The 22,273-nt window shown below is 46.7% G+C and overlaps 1 protein-coding gene across 1 annotated transcript in view; it reads right to left on the reverse strand.

Moving 5' to 3' along the window:
* Positions 1-7,169, reverse strand: part of LOC141134360 (uncharacterized) — a 36,222-nt gene extending 29,053 nt beyond the window's left edge. Inside the window, exon 1 of the mRNA XM_073623928.1 lies at positions 5,591-7,169. Within this exon, the coding sequence (XP_073480029.1) occupies positions 5,591-7,158 (1,568 nt within the window). The 5' untranslated portion in view covers positions 7,159-7,169. The remainder of the gene's footprint in view (positions 1-5,590) is intronic.
* Positions 7,170-22,273: the final 15,104 nt, after the last annotated feature.

Genomic DNA, 22,273 nt, shown 5'->3' on the forward strand with positions numbered 1-22,273 from the left:
ACACAGCTCCCCCCCCCGATGGCCCAAAGAATCAGACAGCCACACAGTCTTTTGGAAGGCACTACCATTGTGCTAACCAGGCCAATGTATCTCCACGCGACGGCCTGACACATGGCCATGGGTGGACCACTGCTTTCAGCCAGTCCAGGACTATCAATGCTGCGTTCCCCAGCCACAGCATTCTGCACTGAACTTTCTCTAGGAGGATAATAGTTCTGTGTCCCCGGTCACAGAACTCTGCTCTACTCTCCTCCACTTGACTGCTAATTCTTCCTTCCAGATCTCCTCCAGCATGCAAGACCTGCGTTCCTCATTCACAGCAGCTTGGTACTTCTTTAAGGATGAAGATCTTTATCTAGGACTCCCTCCTAGCGGTTCCTCCATCCTTCCTCCGCGCTTGTCGCATCCCCGCGTGGGGACGCCCAGAACAGCAACTTTAAACTCCATTCTTTCTGTTCTCCCTTTCTCGAACTCCCCCTAGCGGCATGTGACCCCAGCTTATATGGGAGGCCTGCCCCCTGCCAATACCCAGAGATAATTGGTAAGGGCTCCTCACATGAGCTGCGTGCCACTCAAACATCAGCTCCAACCCCTCTTCCAGAACAATACTTCTGAAAGCAGGGGAGGCACCACTGAGTCAGAGCACAGGTGGCCACACCCACCACTGCACTGAACACTCCCAGTCCCAAATCACAACAACCAGGCCCAGCTTAAAGCACAGGCCTGGCTAAATTTACCTGCACTTGGGCCCTGAGCTAAAGAAAATACTACTCTAGCAACTACCTTTAGGTAGAGGGTGCTACAGATACATATCCCCCAGGGCAGTACCCGGCCCCCATATCCCTTTTATGGCCAATTACTAGCATATAAGCCTTTAAAATAGGGACCTGATTTTTTCCTGTTCGGCTCCCATAGACTTCAATAGACTTTTCCCCTGTTCAGGAGTTCTGCTGTGAACTGAACCCAGGGGTGTTTGGCCCATCTCTAATGATTTCTCTCTACTTATCTATATAGGTTTGGTTTTGACCAGCTAGTACTTTTGAAGAATTCCTATTTCTTTGATCACACATTTTACATTTTAGGATCCTTACATTTCCTTGGTGTGTATATAGAGTACTCTGTACACTATGTACAACGTCTGGTTGGCTACCCTTACAATGCTATAATATTAAGAAATACTTATATCAAATAGAGTTTATCAGCCCTCACCTTACCTGGCTTCCACACTGACCGGGGAGACCAACATGTGTGGCGTTCCCTTCCTGGATGGGTCCGTTTGAATTTTTGGGTGAGTGTTGCCCCCCCTTCTCCTGTTTTCATTGGTAATATGAGTTTCTTTCACAGTGCATGTGGTGATGCATTACATATAGTGAATTTATTATGTGTGTGTATCTTGTGTGGACATGTGTATGTGTGTTTTATCATAGATGTATACATTGGCACATATTGTTTGTCTATACATGTTTTGTTGGTGTGCTATGATTTATGTCTTGTGCTCTGCAGATTATTACTCCTTCTAAAACTCCTGAGGAAGCGGTTACCCCGCGAAACATGTCGGCAGGAAGGCTGGACATACGGTATATTATAGCTTTCTTACATTTGTGGGGGACTATATGAAGACATCCAGTCTTTGAAGGGGTTTGGTTCCCTTTACTTTTTTTTATTATTATTACATTTTGTCGCTGGTGTGTGATGTATTTATTAATGATTTTGTATAACTTTTGTAATAAACATAATGATTTTACACTGTATTTAGTGTTGTGAGTTCAATGATACCATGAAAGTCCTTAGTGGGGTGTGTTGTAAAATTTTTCTCAATCCCAACTGGCTTCCGCCATTGGTCAGTGTAAGTCGCCTATTTACAGTTCTGTGTTCCTTCAATTCTCACTGGTTTACAAAAAAAAACACAATTTAAAATTTACAAATATTTGTTATTTATTAGCTCAATACGGGTTCATGTTCTAGAATTAGAAGGAATTTTGTAAGTTATGTTGTATTTGAATGAGCTAATAATGATTTTCCTGTATTATCAGCAAAAATATTATTTTGATAAACATTTGCACAATTATGCGACTTAATTCTAAAAATCGAATAAATCAAAAACCTAAAAATCAGTATAAGTGATACAATATTAAATCATTAGTTATAAAAGTGATCCCATAGAATTCTATTGGTGATCCATTCTATGGGGACACATTATATTAGGATCCATTATAAAAGTGATAGAATATATGATATAATAATGTAGATACACTTATCAATCATACATGATGACAGCGATATATGATGAAAAGAATGACACAATCTTCAAACTTATTATATTCTAATTTTACTACATATTGTAATCTTGATAGATAGATAGAAGGATAGATAGAAGGATAGATAGATAGGATAGATTGATTTGGTCTTAAAGGGCCAGTACACCTCCATCTGTGCCTCCCATAAGTCATGTTACACTCTGCGCTCTGTCTCAGGTCCAGCACTCTATACAATGTCCCATCTCACTATACATAATGATCATGTACTGGGAGGAGCCATAGGAAATAATGCCCCGCCTACTTCTGTAAGTAATGCAGCAGCCGTACACCCCTATAGAGTCTCCATGTACATCCACACTCAGAGCCGGAGAAGTGTACACTGTTATATTGCAGTCTATAAATAACAGTAAGTACATCTCTCCAGGTAAACACTGCACCCCCAGATCAGTGCACCCCATCACCTCTTACCACTGAACATAGTCATACTGACTAAGGAACGTTTGGCTGGCCCAGAGGCGGGATAAAGAGACTCCACCCACTTTGTCCTTTCCGGGTAAAGTGGGAGGTTCTCTTGAAAACCGTCCAACCCCCCTATATATTCTCCTTTGCTGTTCCCCAATATGTTGTTGCTCCATCAAAGCCCTTGCTAGGTTCCCAATTTCCCGGGTATGAGGGATCATGTGATTTTCTCCCAGCATGCTCAGGGCTAAGAAGCCAATCACCAGGCTTGAATACTGTCACATGAGGGAGGGGGAGGGGTGACATCATCAATCCTGTGTAAGCTCTGACATATTCCAACATGGAACCTACATGGGGGGATGGAGCAGCAGAAGAGAGCAATATTGGGGAATATAAAGGGATTGGGATGGGCCCTGAGTGGACAAGTAACACCATTTGGGGTCCCAAAACAATGTTATATACTTGGGTCTCAAAAAAAAAGATAAAGCCTCATATAGGATTCCTAGGTATTAAGACACACTTGGGGCCCCAGACAGACTCCTTTCGCAACCAAGGCAAAAAGTCAAAGTGTCCTCCCCCCATGAGCTGTGAGCTATAGCAGTATAGGTTGCAGGTTCTGACATTTTTGTGCTCCCACTGAAGTACCCAAGTTCGTCGTCTCTTCTGTAACTCTTTGGCTCGGCCCTGCCACCAGACCAGAATGTTTGGGGCCCCCAGACAATATTCGATTTTTTAGGCTTCCACAAAATGGGACATATTTGGGCCCCCAGGGACTGGGGCATATTTGGGGAACCCTAGAGCATGAGACCCAGAGCAACCAATCAGATGGTGTGACTGTGAGCAGCACTGTGATGTATATTGGTGTTCAGTGTGTTCAGGGCCACAGAGGGGGTAGAACCGGCCCTCCTGTATGGGGTCTGGGCAGCTTTATGGTGCAGGCAGTTCGAAAATCTGCTGATCACAGCTCAGAGCCCCTACCATCTCCCCCACAGTACAGATGACTTCTCCTTCCTGGTGGTTGCTCCAGGGGGATCGGTTTCAGTGACTGTCCAACCACTCCTCTGATCACCCTTCTCCTGTCCACAATCCCCATTCCATTCAGCTCTGATCCCCCTGTGCCCCTTAGCTCTTCCAGCTTCTTTTCTTCTCCCTCCCGCTGGCTGTCAGCTGCTGCGAGCACAGAGGAGGACCAGTAAATGTGTCAAATTTATCAGCCCCTTCCTTTCCTGAATGAACACAGTGAGTGATTGATACAGATCACTTCTGTGTTCATCCATAATTGAAGTGTGTTTACTATGCTTCAGTTTGTGAATGAACAGAAAGCCTCTGTACAGAGCACCTCCTGTTCATTCATTCTCTGCAGAGAAAGGATTGGGGATCTCTGTCCTCAATCTCCTCCTCTGTCACAAGAGTGAATCATCAGGAGTTTGTTTAGACCCCTGATATTTCACCAACCCCCCCCCCCCCCTTACAGGGCTGTTAAAAAATAAAAAATAAAAAAATGTAATTGTAAAAAAAGTAATTAAGGGTTCTTTCCCACAGGTACTCTGGCCGCATAAATGAGTAATTTGTTCCTGCAGCTGAAGCCGTGTTCAGGGCCATACACCTGACCCCACACACCCATCCAGGCTGGGGGGTCCCTGTCAGGTAATGTACGGGGCCCCATGATTTCTAACAGCATCCCTGATTGGGTCTCACCCTCTTTGGCTTCCCGTATATTCTACATATTACCAGCCTAATGTATGCCGTGTCTCTGTAAGGTATTGTCCTCTCTGGTGGGGAAGATGAGGGTGAGACCGGAGAACATGCTGCACAGCAATATACATCTCAGTGCTGATAACAGTGACACCAACACAATTATATTACTGATACATTCTATTAAAGTCTATGCCAAGCTATGAACTTTTCTTTATAGTTTTGGATGGAGTGAGGGAGGATTAGAACCCCTGTTGGGTTTTTACTGCTATCTGGGGATTCCCCTCACTTCCTGTCCAGCTGACAACATTGTACCGGACAGGAAGTGAGAGGAAATCAGCAAAGGGGACCCAGACATACATATTTAGTAGAATAGGGGAAGGCTAGAGCCCCAGTCAGATTTTATTATAATTGTGGAGAGCTCCCCTCATTTCCTGCTTGGTAAAATCTTGTCACCAGGACAGGAAGTGAGGAGAAATCTAATGGATGATCTGGATAGTCTAGTAAAAACCTGACAGGGGTTCTAATTCTCCCCCACTGCATCCAAAACTAAGAAAAGAAAACATTATGGGTGGACATACACTTTAATGATACATCACATTTTATTGTCTTAGCAGTAAATCTCTAGATCCCCTCTTCATATATTTCCTCTGAGATTGTTACATTTCTTTTCATCTCTATTTAGTATAGATTGTATGGAATAGGAGGAGGAAAGAGAGGAGAGGTGACCCCATCCTATCCAATCAGAGTGACTGCATGTGGGGGAGGGGCAGAGAGTAGGTGGAGGGGCCACAGGAGGAGATTGCTGATGTCACACACTGTGATAACTTTCTGTTTAATGATTACAATGAAATTAATTGTCTAGATAGATAGATAGATAGATAGATAGATAGATAGATAGATAGATAGATAGATAGATTATATAGATAGGCCACACCCCTCTTTACTGACAAATAGGAACATGTCATTCACTGTTACTCCAGTAACTGGAGAGATCTCCTACCCAATCACAGGGAGTGACAGAGGGAGAAATCTCACATTTAACAAAAACCTGCTGGGCACTAACTGAAGTCCCTCCCACTGCTTTATCCTATTGGCTGAATATTCTACCAATCCCACTACCCATCCCTGTGACATCACCAGTCTCTGGGCGGAGTTCTCACTATTACTATTATTCCCTATTCCCCCCACAGATCTTTATACAACCTCTCCCTACACATATCCCAGCATGAAGGGGCTCAGTGAAGGTGGTGGTGAAGGTGTGGAGATGTCGGATCCGGTCACACAGATCATAAAAGGAGATCCGTCCGACCTCATAATCCAGATATATCCTGACTCTGTTACTGGGGATATTGAAGGGTGAGAGGATCACTTTACTGTCATGTCTCACCCAATACTTATTTTCTTTCCTGTACAAACCCCAGGACTTCTTATTGTATCCAATCACTGACTGCCCTCCTCTCCTCTCTATACTGGGGTAACACATCCCGACTATCCAGTAATCTGATCCCCCGACATCCACATCCCAGTAATGTCTCCCTGAGGAGAAACTCCGACTGCTCAACACCTGAGGACAATACTGAAATCTCTCTGGTGTTTCTGGACGATTCTGATTTCTATCTGACCTGGATACAGTTTTCCTGTCATCTGATATATGGAGTTTATTATAAGCTGAGTTTACATCCAGTAATATGTCTGCAGCTCCCTGTATATAGAAGGATACATTTACCTCTGTTATTATATCAGATAATGTGTGTAATGTGTGTGATATCCCATCCACATCCAGACCCCCTCCATCATGGAGGAGCTTCTCATGTCTCTCTCTGTCCTCATTATCTCCATCCTCAGTATCACACAAGTCACCTGTGTCTGATTCCTGTAAGACAGTCAGTGGATCCATCATGTTACACAGCTCCTCAATGTGACGTATCTTCCTGGACAGCTCCTCCTTCTTTATTTCCAGATCCCGGATGGAGATGGAGATCCGCTCTGCCCTCCCGGAGATTTCCCTCAGGACTCTCTTCTCCAGGTCTTCCAGACGTCTCCTGAGATCTCTAAACAAGGCAGTGACTCTCTTGGTGTCACCAGATGCTTTTTCTTCTACTTTCCTCCTGCGTTCCTGCAGACTCTGGACTCTTTCCTCCGTCTCCTCTCTCTTTATCAGAAGGTTCTGCAGAACATTCCTCAGTGTCTCCTTCTTCTTCCCAGAAGCCTCACCCAGCATCTCCACCTGGTGTCCTCGATGTTCTCCAGCCAAACTACAAGACACACAGATACAGGTCTCATCCTCAGTGCAGTAATATTCCAGGATCTTCTTATGGACGGAGCATTTCTTGCTCTCCATGGACAAGGTGGGGTCACATAAGACGTGTTCTGGTGACTTTTTGTGGACTCTCAGGTGTTTATCACAAAGAGAAACCTCACAGAGCAGACAGGATCTAACAGCAGGTACAGGAGAATCCACACAGTAAGTACAGAAGACCCTGGACTCCTCTTGATCTGGCTGAGCAGACATCAAATTTTCCACTATGTTACGTAGTGTTATGTTCCTCTGCAGTGCAGGCCGATCCTGGAACATCTGTCTACATTCAGGACAGGAATATCCTCCAGACCCCTCTTGTGTATCCAGCACACGATCAATACAGACCCGGCAGAAGTTGTGTCCACATCTCAGGTTTACAGGATCTGTATAAATGTTCAAACAGACGGAACATTCCAGCTCAGCTCTCAGGTTAGCAGACGCCATCGCTGACAGAAGAAGAGAGAAATGAAAGTCTCTGACACCGGGGAAGAATGCAGTTGGGAGGGTCACATCCTCCTACACAGGGTGAGGCTGATCCAGATCAGTATTATTAAAGTGGTTGTAAACCCTTTACAACTACTTTTTACTACAGGCAAGCCTATAATAAGGCTTACCTGTAGCTACACTGGATATCTCCTAAACCTGCACGGTTTAGGAGATATCCCTGTATTTGCATATGCTGACGTCATCGGCACATGCGCACTTAAGCAAATTGAAGCAACAGCACGTACATGCGATTGCTTCAGTTAGACTGTGCTGTTACCGGCTGCTCCAGTGCGGATGCGCGGGAGTGATGTCATCGCGGCTTCAGCCAATCTCAGCACCGTAGCCGGAAGTAACCCCCGGGAGCAATGTCGGCCGCCGGAGCAGTGAACGAGGTACAGCTGCGGGGGGCTTCAATCTCAGGTATGTATCTATGCATATTACAGTACCTTCCCACAAAATTGTGTTTCCAGCGCGATCTCCTCGTGCTTCTCCTCTTCTGATGTTGACACGACGCTCCCACCCGCTGTAAAGCCATGTGCGAGGAGTGCAACGACTTATATAGGCATGGGGCGTGGTCACCGGGTGATGTCATCAGGTGAGCCTGCCCCTTATAACGCCACCGTCCCGGGGCATGATGGGATTGTTGCGTCATAAGGAGCGGGACCACCGGATGCCATAACCCGGTGACCACATCCCATGCCTATATAAGTCATTGCGCACCTCACACATGGCATTACAGCGGGAGAGAGCGTTGTGTCAACATCGGAAGAAGAGAAGAGGGAACAAGACGATGGAGAAGTTTAGGGCACCGCTAGCAAAAGAGCGGAAAAAGAGCAGAAGATAGCGGAGGAGCCCAGCAGCAGAACCGGAAAGCGGGAGAAGAACTGGAGACCTGGAGAAGAGGCCGGAGACCGGGAGAAGAGGCCAGAGAGCGGGAGAACAACCGGACACTGAGAGAAGAGGACGGAGAGCAGGAGAAGAACCAGACACCGGGAGAAGAGGCCGGAGAGAGCGGAGAAGTCGTAAGAGACCCCCAAAGTCGTAAGAAGACCCCCCGGAGCTGCCTAATAAATTACTTTCAAAACCTGTCTTGTGTGTTTTTTTGATTGACACTTTTTCCCCAGGTGAATGGGTAGGGGTACGATGTACCCCATACTCATACACATAGGGTGGGGGGCCGGGATCTGGGGGCCCCCTTATTAAAGGGGGTTCCCGGATTCTGATAAGCCCTCCACCCGCAGACCCCAACAACCAATAGCCAGGGTTGTCAGGAAGAGGCCCTTGTCCTCATCAACATGGGTGCTTTGGGGTGGGGGGGCCGCAGGGCGCCCCCTTCCCCAAAGCACCCACCCCACCATGTTGAGGGCATGCGGCCTGGTATGGTTAAGGAGGCGGGGGCACTCGCTCGTCCCCACCCTCTTTCCTGACCGGCTGCACGGATAAGGGTCTGGTATGGATTTTGGCGGGGACCCCCACGCCATTTTTTCAGCGTAGGGGGTTCCCCTTAAAATCCATACCAGACCTAAGGGCTTGGTATGCCCTTGGAGGGGAACCCATGCCGGTTTTTTATTTAAAATTTGGCGTGGAGTTCCCCCTCATTTTTCATACCAATCACCTGTCAGTATTGCTTGTCGCTCATCGGGAAAGGAAAAAACACATTTTTCCTTTCCCGATGAGCAAACCAGCTCGGCGCTGGCTCCCGCGACGGGGCTCGCAGATGTCAAATCTTGCCGATAACAGCGGCGAGATTGACACAATATCATGGTCACCTACTGCAGTTCATTATGCCTTTGTCTTGCAAGTTTTTTTTTTTTTTTAGGGTTTACAACTACTTTCGGCCTCATGTACACTGCTGCTGGTAAACGGAAGTTTAGGAACAGTTGGGCATTTTTTTCAACTGCTTCTGAACCCTCCTCTATGTTATTTTATCAGTACATGTACACAGAGTCGTTTATAGTCGTTTATAGGCAGTTGTGTTTAGAGGATTTTTTGGAACCCAAAAAAAGCGTTCAGAAGCTGAGTTTAGAGGCATTTCAAGCGCTAAACGCGGCAACTCGTGTTTAGCAGCGTTTCGTTTACAGGCGTTTTTCATTTTTGCCTATTTTGAAAAAAAATTAAAAATTCAAACGGTTCTAGATGCAAACGCAGCCAAACCGCTGTTTTTAGACGCCGGTTTCTAGCTGTCAAGTTAAGGCCTCATGTACACTGCTGCTGGTAGACGGATGTTTAGGAGCAGTTGGCAGTTTTTGTCAACTGCCCCTGAACTCTCCTCTATGTTATCTTATCTGTCCATGTACACAGGGTCATTTATAGTCGTTTCTAGGAAGTTGAGTTTAGAGGCATTTTTTGTAACGCAAAAAAAAAATGCGTTCAGAAGCTGAGTTTACAGGCATTTCAAGCGCCAAACACTTCTAAACACGGTAACTCGCGTTTAGCCACATTTAGTTTACAGGCGTTTTAAATTTTTGGCTAATTTTTTTAAGCGCTTCTAAACGCAAACGCGGCAAAATGCCGCTATGAACGGCATGTAAACACGGCAAGTTAAATCGTTCAGGGGAGGTTGAAAAAAACGTCCCGTGTACATGAAGCCTAAAGCCTCGTTTGTTGGCCAACAAAACCGTGGAATTTTGTCCAAAGGGCGTTGGCCCAAACTTGCATACACACAGTCACACAATTGTTGGCCAACAATTACAAACGTAGTGATGTACTACGTGGTTTTTCAGCTCTTTAGCATCACCCTTTGGGCTCCTTCTGCTAATTTCATGTTAGTAGAAGTTTGGTGAGTGTTGATTCTTTTCATGTTTTTCTTTTCGCGTTTTTCATTTCGCGCTTTTCATTTAGTTTCTGAATGGCCGTTCGTCAACCAGCCATGTTTCGGAATCGTATGAGATAACGTGTTATTTATTATTGGCCGTGGAATTATTGCTTTGACATTATTTTTTTGGTTGAATAATGATTTGATTTGGTATATTTTCTATATTTTTGGATGCATAGAATGCACTTTTTGGTTAAGTTCTATTGGCAGATAGCATGTCTAATTTTATTTGTTTTCTTTTTTAATGCACAATAAAAAAAAATTGTGGAGAATAATACTTGGCTGTGTGTTATACTTCAAATGACAGTTTGGAAATAGGCAGTTACATTTAAAAAAATACAATGTAAAATTGACAAGGGACACAACATAGTTGTATCTTTATACTAAAAATATATAGAAGTCAACGCCTAGTTCCTATATAAACAAGCGCTCATGGGTGAGATGAAAAACACAGAAATAAAATAGCCAATTAAGGCAAACAACTGCTACCTTATGGCCTACCAAGGCTCAGACAGATAGTAAAAAACACACACATGAAATGTAGGCAGCGCTATCAAAAACACCAAAAATGGTGTAAAACTAAATACTTCTTTATATCAAACATAAATAATCATGTGATACAAAGAGTAAATACATGTCATAAAAAATGCATGTCATAAGAATGCAAATAAAACAAAGTCCATAATAGGATTATAAGCAGTCCATATGATATCCAAAGTGAAGTTTCTTTAAGAGAAAGATGGCTAAATTTTCACCGACACCACCACACATGTGAGATAAGGGGAGTACTCACATACCCCTCTGGATAAAACTCTTACCAGAATTAGTAAGGTAGTTAGTAGGTACATGACCCTGGTTAACACTCGTTTTGGTGTTCGATATCCGTAGACCAACTTTATGGGGGCTTGATCATACACATAAGTATCCGTGTCCAATCATAAGAGGAAAAACAGAAACAATTCCATAGTGTGATTCTGTATAAAAAGTGTGTTTATTTCCTCATAAAATAAGCCCCTCTTTAAAAGAATTGCACTTACAACAAGCAAAAAGCCAATAAGCATCGAATCATGTGAAGCAGTAAAAACGCTAAGACCAGCCAGGCATGAAACAAAAATATCAGGGTATCTCCTACCGCAATCAGCTCTCTCTGCGGTAATGGTGAGACCCGTGTCTCCGAACAGCGTGCTGGAGTGTAGTGTTGATCGTTGCTGAAACACACCCTAATGCTGCATACACACGGGCGGACCTTTCGACCGGACTGGTCCGACGGACCGAGTCCGTCAGACAATCCGACCGTGTGTGGGTTTCGCCGGACCTTCAGCAAACTTTTTCTGTCGAAAATCTGACAGACTTTAGATATGAAACATGTTTCAAATCTTTCCGACAGACTCGAGCCGGTCGAAAAATACGCTCGTCTGTATGCTGGTCCGACGGACTAAAGCCGACACTAGGGCAGCTATTGGCTACTGGCTATCAACTTCCTTATTTTAGTCCGGTTGTTCGTCATCACTTACGAATCCATCGGACTTTGGTGTGATCGTGTGTAGGCAAGTCTGATTCGAAGGAAGTGCGTCGGAAGTCCATCAAAAGTCAGTCGGAAAGGCCGTCGGACCAGTCCGGTCGAAAAGTCCGCCCGTGTGTACGCGGCATAAGGTTGTGTTTCAGCAACGATTAACACTACACTCCAGCACGCTGTTTCTGTTTTTCCTCTTATGATTGGACACGGATACTTATGTGTATGATCAAGCCCCTATAAAGTTGGTCTAAGGATATCGAACACCAAAACGAGTGTTAACTAGGGATGAGCTTCGTGTTCGAGTCGAACCCATGTTCGACTCGAACATCGTCTGTTCGCCGTTCGCCGAATTGCGAACGATATGGGCCATTCGCGCCAAATTCGTGTGGCGTGTAACGGCCCATAATTCACTGCGGCATCGCAGTGCATTGCTGGCTGATGATTGGCCAAGCATGCACTATGACCCGCATGCTTGGCCAATCACAGCGCCGTCTGAACAGAGAGCCGTAATTGGCCAAAGCCAAGGAGGCTTTGGCCAATTATGGCTCAGGGGATTTAGTACACGCCCCACACTATATAAGGCCGCCTGCACGGGGGCCCTGTGTAGTGTGTGTTCCGGCGTTCATAGATAGAGAGAGAGAGAGACAGACAGTGTCATTTGATTTGAGTTAGATAGATTAGGCAGAACACTCAGTCAGTTAGCTGCACTTACAGTGTATTGTGTATATATATGCATCCCAGGTGGTGCATATATATATGTATATACACTGTATCCAGTTTAGCTAGATCCGTTCCTGTTATCTTCTTACTGACAGCCAGGCTTGTCTTGTTACAGTATTTACAGCTACCTGAAGAAAATTGCTTGTGTTCTTTTGATCCTATTAGTACCACAGTCAGGCAGCTAGACTATTTACAGTTAGTGCAGTGCGTCCTGCTCACAGTGTTCTGCTAAAACTACAAGTTAGTGGGGTGCGTTCTGCTCACAGTGTTCAGCTAAAACTACAAGTTAGTGGGGTGCGTCCTGCTCACAGTGTTCAGCTAAACCTACACGTTAGTGGGGTGCGTCCTGCTCACAGTGTTCAGTTAAAACTACAAGTTAGTGTGGTGCGTCCACCTCACAGTGTTCAGCTAAACCTTCAAGTTAGTGTAGTGAGACCTCTGCACAGTGTTCATCTAAAGCTACAAGTTAGTGCAGTGCATCCTGCTCACAGTGTTCAGCTAAAACTACAAGTTAGTGGGGTGCGTCCTGCTCACAGTGTTCAGCTAAACCTACAAGTTAGTGTGGTGCGTCCTGCTCACAGTGTTCAACTAAACCTACAAGTTAGTGCAGTGCGTCCTGCTCACAGTGTTCAGCTAAAACTACAAGTTAGTGCTGTGTGTCCTGCTCACAGTGTTCAGCTAAAACTACAAGTTAGTGCGGTTTGTCCACCTCACAGTGTTCAGCTAAACCAATAGGTTAGTGCGGTGCGTCCTGCTCACAGTGTTCAGCTAAAACTACAAGTTAGTGTGGTGCATCCACCTCACAGTGTTCAGCTAAACCTACAAGTTAGTGCGGTGCGTCCTGCTCTTAGTGTAGAGCTAAAACTAAAAGTTAGTGCGGTGCGTCCTGCTCACAGTGTTCAGCTAAACCTACAAGTTAGTGCGGTGCGTCCACCTCACAGTGTTCAGCTAAACCTACAAGTTAGTGCGGTGCGTCCTGCTCACAGTGTTCAGCTAAAACTACAAGTTAGTGCTGTGCGTCCTGCTCACAGTATTCAGCTAAAACTACAAGTTAGTGCGGTGCGTCCACCTCACAGTGTTCAGCTAAACCTACAAGTTAGTGCGGTGCGTCCTGCTCACAGTGTTCAGCTAAAACTACAAGTTAGTGTAGTGAGACCTCTGCACAGTGTTCATCTAAAGCTACAAGTTAGTGCGGTGCGTCCTGCTCACAGTGTTCAGCTAAAACTACAAGTTAGTGGGGTGCGTTCTGCTCACAGTGTTCAGCTAAAACTACAAGTTAGTGGGGTGCGTCCTGCTCACAGTGTTCAGCTAAACCTACAAGTTAGTGGGGTGCGTCCTGCTCACAGTGTTCAGTTAAAACTACAAGTTAGTGTGGTGCGTCCACCTCACAGTGTTCAGCTAAACCTTCAAGTTAGTGTAGTAAGACCTCTGCACAGTGTTCATCTAAAGCTACAAGTTAGTGCAGTGCATCCTGCTAACAGTGTTCATCTAAAGCTACAAGTTAGTGCGGTGCGTCCTGCTCACAGCGTTCAGCTAAACCTACAAGTTAGTGTGGTGCGTCCTGCTCACAGTGTTCAGCTAAACCTACAAGTTAGTGCGGTGCGTCCTGCTCACAGTGTTCAGCTAAAACTACAAGTTAGTGCTGTGCGTCCTGCTCACAGTGTTCAGCTAAAACTACAAGTTAGTGCGGTTTGTCCACTTCACAGTGTTCAGCTAAACCTATAGGTTAGTGCGGTGCGTCCTGCTCACAGTGTTCAGCTAAAACTACAAGTTATTGCTGTGCGTCCTGCTCACAGTGTTCAGCTAAAACTACAAGTTAGTGGGGTGCGTCCTGCTCACAGTGTTCAGCTAAACCTACAAGTTAGTGGGGTGCGTCCTGCTCACAGTGTTCAGCTAAAACTACAAGTTAGTGTGGTGCGTCCACCTCACAGTGTTTAGCTAAACCTACAAGTTAGTGTAGTGAGACCTTTGCACAGTGTTCATCTAAAGCTACAAGTTAGTGCAGTGCATCCTGCTCACAGTGTTCAGCTAAAACTACAAGTTAGTGGGGTGCGTCCTACTCACAGTGTTCAGCTAAACCTACAAGTTAGTGTGGTGCATCCACCTCACAGTGTTCAGCTAAACCTACAAGTTAGTGCGGTGCGTCCTGCTCACAGTGTTCAGCTAAAACTACAAGTTAGTGCTGTGCGTCCTGCTCACACTGTTCAGCTAAAACTACAAGTTAGTGCTGTGCGTCCTGCTCACAGTGTTCAGCTAAAACTACAAGTTAGTGCGGTGCATCCACCTCACAGTGTTCAGCTAAACCTACAAGTTAGTGCGGTGCGTCCTGCTCTTAGTGTAGAGCTAAAACTAAAAGTTAGTGCTGTGCGTCCTGCTCACAGTGTTCAGCTAAAACTACAAGTTAGTGCGGTGCATCCACCTCACAGTGTTCAGCTAAACCTACAAGTTAGTGTGGTGCGTCCTGCTCACAGTGTTCAGCTAAAACTACAAGTTAGTGTAGTGAGACCTTTGCACAGTGTTCATCTAAAGCTACAAGTTAGTGCAGTGCATCCTGCTCACAGTGTTCAGCTAAAACTACAAGTTAGTGGGGTGCGTCCTACTCACAGTGTTCAGCTAAACCTACAAGTTAGTGTGGTGCATCCACCTCACAGTGTTCAGCTAAACCTACAAGTTAGTGCGGTGCGTCCTGCTCACAGTGTTCAGCTAAAACTACAAGTTAGTGCTGTGCGTCCTGCTCACACTGTTCAGCTAAAACTACAAGTTAGTGCTGTGCGTCCTGCTCACAGTGTTCAGCTAAAACTACAAGTTAGTGCGGTGCATCCACCTCACAGTGTTCAGCTAAACCTACAAGTTAGTGCGGTGCGTCCTGCTCTTAGTGTAGAGCTAAAACTAAAAGTTAGTGCTGTGCGTCCTGCTCACAGTGTTCAGCTAAAACTACAAGTTAGTGCGGTGCATCCACCTCACAGTGTTCAGCTAAACCTACAAGTTAGTGTGGTGCGTCCTGCTCACAGTGTTCAGCTAAAACTACAAGTTAGTGCTGTGCGTCCTGCTCACAGTATTCAGCTAAAACTACAAGTTAGTGCGGTGCGTCCACCTCACAGTGTTCAGCTAAACATACAAGTTAGTGCGGTGCGTCCTGCTCACAGTGTTCAGCTAAAACTACAAGTTAGTGTAGTGTGACCTCTGCACAGTGTTCATCTAAAGCTACAAGTTAGTGCGGTGCGTCCTGCTCACAGTGTTCAGCTAAAACTACAAGTTAGTGGGGTGCAGTCTGCTCACAGTGTTCAGCTAAAACTACAAGTTAGTGGGGTGCGTCCTGCTCACAGTGTTCAGCTAAACCTACAAGTTAGTGCGGTGCGTCCTGCTCACAGTGTTCAGCTAAAACTACAAGTTAGTGTTGTGCGTCCTGCTCACAGTGTTCAGCTAAAACTACAAGTTAGTGCGGTTTGTCCACCTCACAGTGTTCAGCTAAACCTATAGGTTAGTGCGGTGCGTCCTGCTCACAGTGTTCAGCTAAAACTACAAATTATTGCTGTGCGTCCTGCTCACAGTGTTCAGCTAAAACTACAAGTTAGTGGGGTGCGTCCTGCTCACAGTGTTCAGCTAAACCTACAAGTTAGTGGGGTGCGTCCTGCTCACAGTGTTCAGCTAAAACTACAAGTTAGTGTGGTGCGTCCACCTCACAGTGTTTAGCTAAACCTACAAGTTAGTGTAGTGAGACCTCTGCACAGTGTTCATCTAAAGCTACAAGTTAGTGCAGTGCATCCTGCTCACAGTGTTCAGCTAAAACTACAAGTTAGTGTGGTGCGTCCTGCTCACAGTGTTCAGCTAACCCTACAAGTTAGTGTGGTGCATCCACCTCACAGTGTTCAGCTAAACCTACAAGTTAGTGCGGTGCGTCCTGCTCACAGTGTTCAGCTAAAACTACAAGTTAGTGCTGTGCGTCCTGCTCACAGTGTTCAGCTAAAACTACAAGTTAGTGCTGTGCGTCCTGCTCACAGTGTTCAGCTAAAACTACAAGTTAGTGCGGTGCATCCACCTCACAGTGTTCAGCTAAACCTACACGTTAGTGCGTTGCGTCCTGCTCTTAGTGTAGAGTTAAAACTAAAAGTTAGTGCTGTGCATCCTGCTCACAGTGTTCAGCTAAAACTACAATTTAGTGCGGTGCGTCCACCTCACAGTGTTCAGCTAAACCTACAAGTTAGTGCGGTGCGTCCTGCTCACAGTGTTTAGCTAAAACTACAAGTTAGTGCTGTGCGTCCTGCTCACAGTATTCAGCTAAAACTACAAGTTAGTGTGGTGCGTCCACCTCACAGTGTTCAGCTAAACCTACAAGTTAGTGCGGTACGTCCTGCTCACAGTGTTCAGCTAAAACTACAAGTTAGTGTGGTGAGACCTCTGCACAGTGTTCATCTAAAGCTACAAGTTAGTGCGGTGCGTCCTGCTCACAGTGTTCAGCTAAAACTACAAGTTAGTGCGGTGCGTCCACCTCACAGTGTTCAGCTAAACCTACAAGTTAGTGCAGTGCGTCCTGCTCACAGTGTTCAGCTAAAACTACAAGTTAGTGTGGTGCGTCCACCTCACAGTGTTCAGCTAAACCTACAAGTTAGTGTAGTGAGACCTCTGCACAGTGTTCATCCAAAGCTACAAGTTAGTGCAGTGCGTCCTGCTCACAGTGTTCAGCTAAAACTACAAGTTAGTGCGGTGCATCCACCTCACAGTGTTCAGCTAAACCTACAAGTTAGTGTAGTGAGACCTCTGCACAGTGTTCATCTAAAGCTACAAGTTAGTGCAGTGCGTCCTGCTCACAGTGTTCAGCTAAAACTACAAATTAGTGGGGTGCGTCCTGCTCACAGTGTTCAGCTAAACCTACAAGTTAGTGCGGTGCGTCCACCTCACAGTGTTCAGCTAAACCTACAAGTTAGTGCTGTGCGTCCTGCTCACAGTGTTCAGCTAAAACTACAAGTTAGTGCGGTGCGTCCACCTCACAGTGTTCAGATAAACCTACATGTTAGTGCGGTGCGTCCTGCTCACAGTGTTCAGCTAAAACTACAAGTTAGTGCTGTGCGTCTTGCTCACAGTGTTCAGCTAAAACTACAAGTTAGTGTGGTGCGTCCACCTCACAGTGTTCAGCTAAACCTACAAGTTAGTGTAGTGAGACCTCAGCACAGTGTTCATCTAAAGCTACAAGTTAGTGGGGTGCGTCCTGCTCACAGTGTTCAGCTAAAACTACAAGTTAGTGTGGTGCGTCCACCTCACAGTCTTCAGCTAGACCTACAAGTTAGTGCGGTGCGTCCTGCTCACAGTGTTCAGCTAAAACTACAAGTTAGTGCTGTGCGTCCTGCTCACAGTGTTCAGCTAAAACTACAAGTTAGTGTGGTGCATCCTCCTCGCAGTGTCCAGCTAAACCTACAAGTTTTTTTTTTGCGTGCTCTGCACAGTGTTCAGCTAAAGCTACCTGTAGAAGGTTGGTGGTGTTTTCCTGATCCTATCACTACCGCAGGCAGCTAAAAATGCTACAAGTTAGTTTTTTGCGAGCTCTGCACAGTGTTCAGCTAAAGCTACCTGTAGAAGGTTGGTGGTGTTCCCATACTACAGGCAGGCAGTTGATTTTGCTAGCTGCAGTATCAGTATATATATATATATATATATATATATATATATATATATATATCCCAGCTTAGTGCAGCTACAGGCCATTAGTATGTCTGGAAGGCCAAGAAGGAGAGGCAGACAGTCACAAGCCAATAAGAGAGGGCAAGCAGGCTCTGTGTCTAGTGCTGTTCGTGGAGATGGTGCATCCTCATCAGCACGTGGCCATGGGACACGCTTGGCCTTTTTTTCGGCAGCTGGCCGTGTTGAGCCGCAACATGCGGAAGACTTGGTCAAGTGGATGACCAAGCCGTCCTCATCCTCTCTCACCCATGCCCAGGGTACTTTGTCTGGCAAAGCAGTGGCCTCTTCCCTTGGCTCAATGTCATCAGTGACTCCTTCCCTAGCCCCACCATGTCCTCCTGAGGAGTCCCTCGAACTGTTTGACCACAGTGTTGGGTACATGCTGCAGGAGGATGCCCAGCGTTTGGAAGGCTCTGATGATGATACTGAGCTCAATGAAGGCAGTAACTTGAGCACGGACAGAGGGGGTGCCCAAGAAGGACAGCAATCTGGCAGTCATGCTCCCCCTGCTGCAGCATACTTCCAGGTTTGCTCCAGTGATGAGGAGGGAGGGAATGATGAGGTCACCGACTCAACGTGGGTGCCTGATAGGAGAGAGGAGAAGGAGGAGATGGCACAACACCAACGAGGCAGGATGCCCTCCAGGGGCCAGCCTAAGGGCAGCACATTGACTGCATCACACCCCAAAGCTCTACATATGCAGGGCGCTGCAGTCTCTGCGCGTTATTCAAAAAGTTCTTTGGTGCGGGCCATTTTTGAGACGAGTGCATCAGATCGCACAGCTGCTATTTGCAACATATGTCTCAGGCGTATCTCGCGTGGCCAAAACATCTCCCGCTTGGGTACCACATGCTTGACCAGACATATGTTGACCTGCCATGCAGTTCATTGGCAAGTGTATCTAAAAGACCCACACCAAAGAACAAAGAGGACCTCTCCTTGCTCCTCATCAGCTGAGATCTCCAACCCCACTATACCTTCAGTCCTCTCTGAGACCTGCACTGAGAGGAATGAAGGTGTAGAATTAGGTGTGTCACAGCCAAGTACTTGTGGGCAATCTGCTTTTGGTACACCGACGTCAGATTGTACCAGGCAAATTTCCCTGCCCCAGCTGCTGCACCGCCAAAAGAAGTTTTCTCCCAGCCATCCACATGCCCAGCGGTTGAATGCTAGCTTGGCAAAATTGCTAGCACTTCAACTGCTGCCTTTTCAGTTGGTAGACTCTGCCCCCTTCCGTGAGTTTGTGGAATGTGCGGTTCCTCAGTGGCAGGTACCCAAACGCCACTTTTTCTCACGGAAGTCGATTCCGGCTCTCTACATGTGGAAGGCAATGTCCATGCCTCGCTGGACAGGGCAGTCAGCGGTAAGGTGCATATTACCGCTGACTCATGGTCCAGCAGGCATGGACAGGGACATTACCTAAGTTTCACGGCGCATTGGGTGACTCTGCTGGCAGCTGGGAAGGATGCAGGACAAGGTGCAGTAGTGTTTTAGGTTGTTCCGCCACCACGCCTCCATAATGCTAATGATTGTGACACACCTCTCACCTCCACCCCCTCCTCTTCTTCTTCCTCCATGGCCTCTTCCTGTGCTCTGTCCTCGGAACCAGCGGTGCTCCGTAGCCGTTCAAGGGGCTACGCAAGTACGCAGGCCAAAAGATGCCATGCGGTGCTTGAGCTGGTGTGCTTGGGGGACAGGAGCCACACTGGGGCAGAGGTTCTGTCAGCTCTGCAGGGGCAGGTTCAGAGGTGGTTGACGCCACGCCAACTTAAGGCAGGAATGGTAGTTTGCGACAATGGCACCAACCTACTCTCTGCCCTCCGACAGGGACAAATGACCCATGTGCCCTGTTTGGCTCACGTCCTTAACTTGGTGGTGCAGCGGTTCTTGGGCAGGTACCCGGGCTTACAGGATGTCCTGAGGCAGGCCAGGAAAGTCTGTGTGCATTTCCGCTGGTCATATAATGCCAGTGCTCGGCTGACGGACCTCCAAAAGGAGTTTAACCTGCCCAAGAACCGCCTAATCTGTGACATGCCCACCAGGTGGAACTCAATGTTGGCCATGCTGCAGCGGCTGCACACGCAACAGAGGGCCATCAATGAGTACCTGTGCGACTATGGCACCAGGACAGGGTCAGGGGAGCTTGTTTTTTTTTCCCCACGCCAGTGGGCCATGATCAGGGATGCATGTACTGTCCTGTCACCACTTGAGGAGGCCACGAGGATGGTGAGCAGTGACAGTGCATGCATCAGTGACACTGTCCCCCTTGTCCACCTGTTGGAGCACACGCTGCGTGGAATAATGGACAGGGCACTTGAGGCAGAACAGAGGCAGGAAGAGGAGGACTTCCTTAGCTCTCAAGGCCCCCTTTATCCAGACAGTGTTCCTGCGTGCCCGCCGATCACACAGGAAGAGGACGAGGAGGAGGAGGAAGATTGTGTCAGTATGGAGGTGGAGCCTGGCACTCAGCATCAGCAGCAGTCTTTAAGGGATCAGTCCCAAGAAACACATGGACTTGTACGTGGCTGGGAGGAGGTGGCTGCGGACCATGTCGTCCTTAGTGACCCAGAGGACTCCGGACCGAATGCCTCAGCAAACCTACGCTGCATGGCCTCCCTGATCCTGCAAAGCCTGCGTAAGGATCCTCGTATTCGTGGTATCAAGGAGAAGGACCAATACTGGCTGGCAAACCTCCTTGATCCACTCTACAAGGGTAAGGTTGCGAACCTTATCTTGCCATCGCAGAGGGTGCAGAGGATGAAACATCTTCGGGAGGCCTTGCAGAAAGGTCTGTGCAACGCGTTCCCAGAGACTGGGAGGTTACAAACTCCTGTTTCTGGACAACGCGTTGCTGAGGCTTCGGTCAGTCAAAGAAGGAGCGGTGGAGAAGGTGGCTGTCTGACCGATGTGTTCAGACAATTTTTTGGTCCGCAGCCCCAAGGTATGATCGGTTCCAGCAACGATCACCAGCGTCTGTTTTACATGGTGCAGGAATACCTAGGGGCAAGATCTGACTTGGACACCTTTCCCACCGAAAATCCTCTGGGTTACTGGGTCTTGAGGATGGATCACTGGCCAGAGCTTGCACAGTATGCAATTGAGCTACTGGCCTGTCCTGCATCCAGCGTTCTTTCGGAACGCACATTCAGTGCTGCTGGAGGCTTTGTAACCGATCACAGGGTGCGTCTGTCCACCGACTCGGTCGATCGACTGACCTTCATAAAAATGAATCAGTCTTGGATCACCACCAGCTACCAAGCACCTGATGCTGATGTAACCGAATAATTTTTTTTGAAATCTCAGATCCCTTCAAAGACTGCCTATGCTGATGCTGATTGACTATCCCTGAGTAATTATCCTCTTCCTCCTCAATCATCACGCTGATAGCTTGTAAGAACATTTTTGGTTCTGGGCGCCACCACCAGTGCCTAAGGCCCAATTTTTCAGCCCCTGTTTAACAGGGGCGTGTAATTACAATTTTTGATGCAATACTTTGCAGCAGGGCTCATTTCTGCATTCCAACTAGAGTATCTGTGAGGGGTTGCAGTGTTGTGGCACCACCACCACCACCAAAGGCCCAATTTTTCTGCACTTGTTCAACAGGGGCATGTAATTACAATTCTTGATCTAATATTTCATAGCAGGGCCCATTTCTGCACCCACCAAGAGCGAGTGAGGACTTACAGTGTTGTGGCACCAGCACCAACACCACCAAAGGCCCAATTTTTCTGACCTTGTTCAACAGGGGCATGTAATTACAATTCTTGATCTGATATTTCACAGCAGGGCCCATTTCTGCACCCACCAAGAGCGAGTGAGGACTTACAGTGTTGTGGCACCAGCACCACCACCACCAAAGGCCCAATTTTTCTGCCCTTGTTCAACAGGGGCATGTAATTACAATTCTTGATCTAATATTTCACAGCAGGGCCCTGTGAGGGCTTACAGTGTTGTGGCCAAAACACCTAAGGCCCAAATTTCTGCTGAGTATATAGGGCAGGCCCCTACTTTCAAACATCTAACTTACAAACGACTCCTACTTGCAAACGGAAGGAGACAACAGGAAGTGAGGTGAAATCTACCCCTAGGAAGGGAAATTCTCTCCTGTAAGAGTTAATATGGGAAAAACATTTCTCCTTTCCACTGATGCTTTCCAATCCTTGTTCCACAAAAAACCCCAAATTTTCAAAAAACATTTGTCATTGGGACAAAAACTGAAGAGGAGGACAGACAGCAAAACAAATGTCACAGGGGTGATAACCCTTCCCTATGTTTCCCAAAAAGCTTAAAAAAGATTTTTTGGCTGGAGCTAAACACGTTAAAAATGTACCCGTTCAAAATTACAA

The sequence above is a fragment of the Aquarana catesbeiana genome, linkage group LG03, assembly GCF_042186555.1.
Source record: "Aquarana catesbeiana isolate 2022-GZ linkage group LG03, ASM4218655v1, whole genome shotgun sequence".
Lineage (NCBI taxonomy): Eukaryota > Metazoa > Chordata > Amphibia > Anura > Ranidae > Aquarana > Aquarana catesbeiana.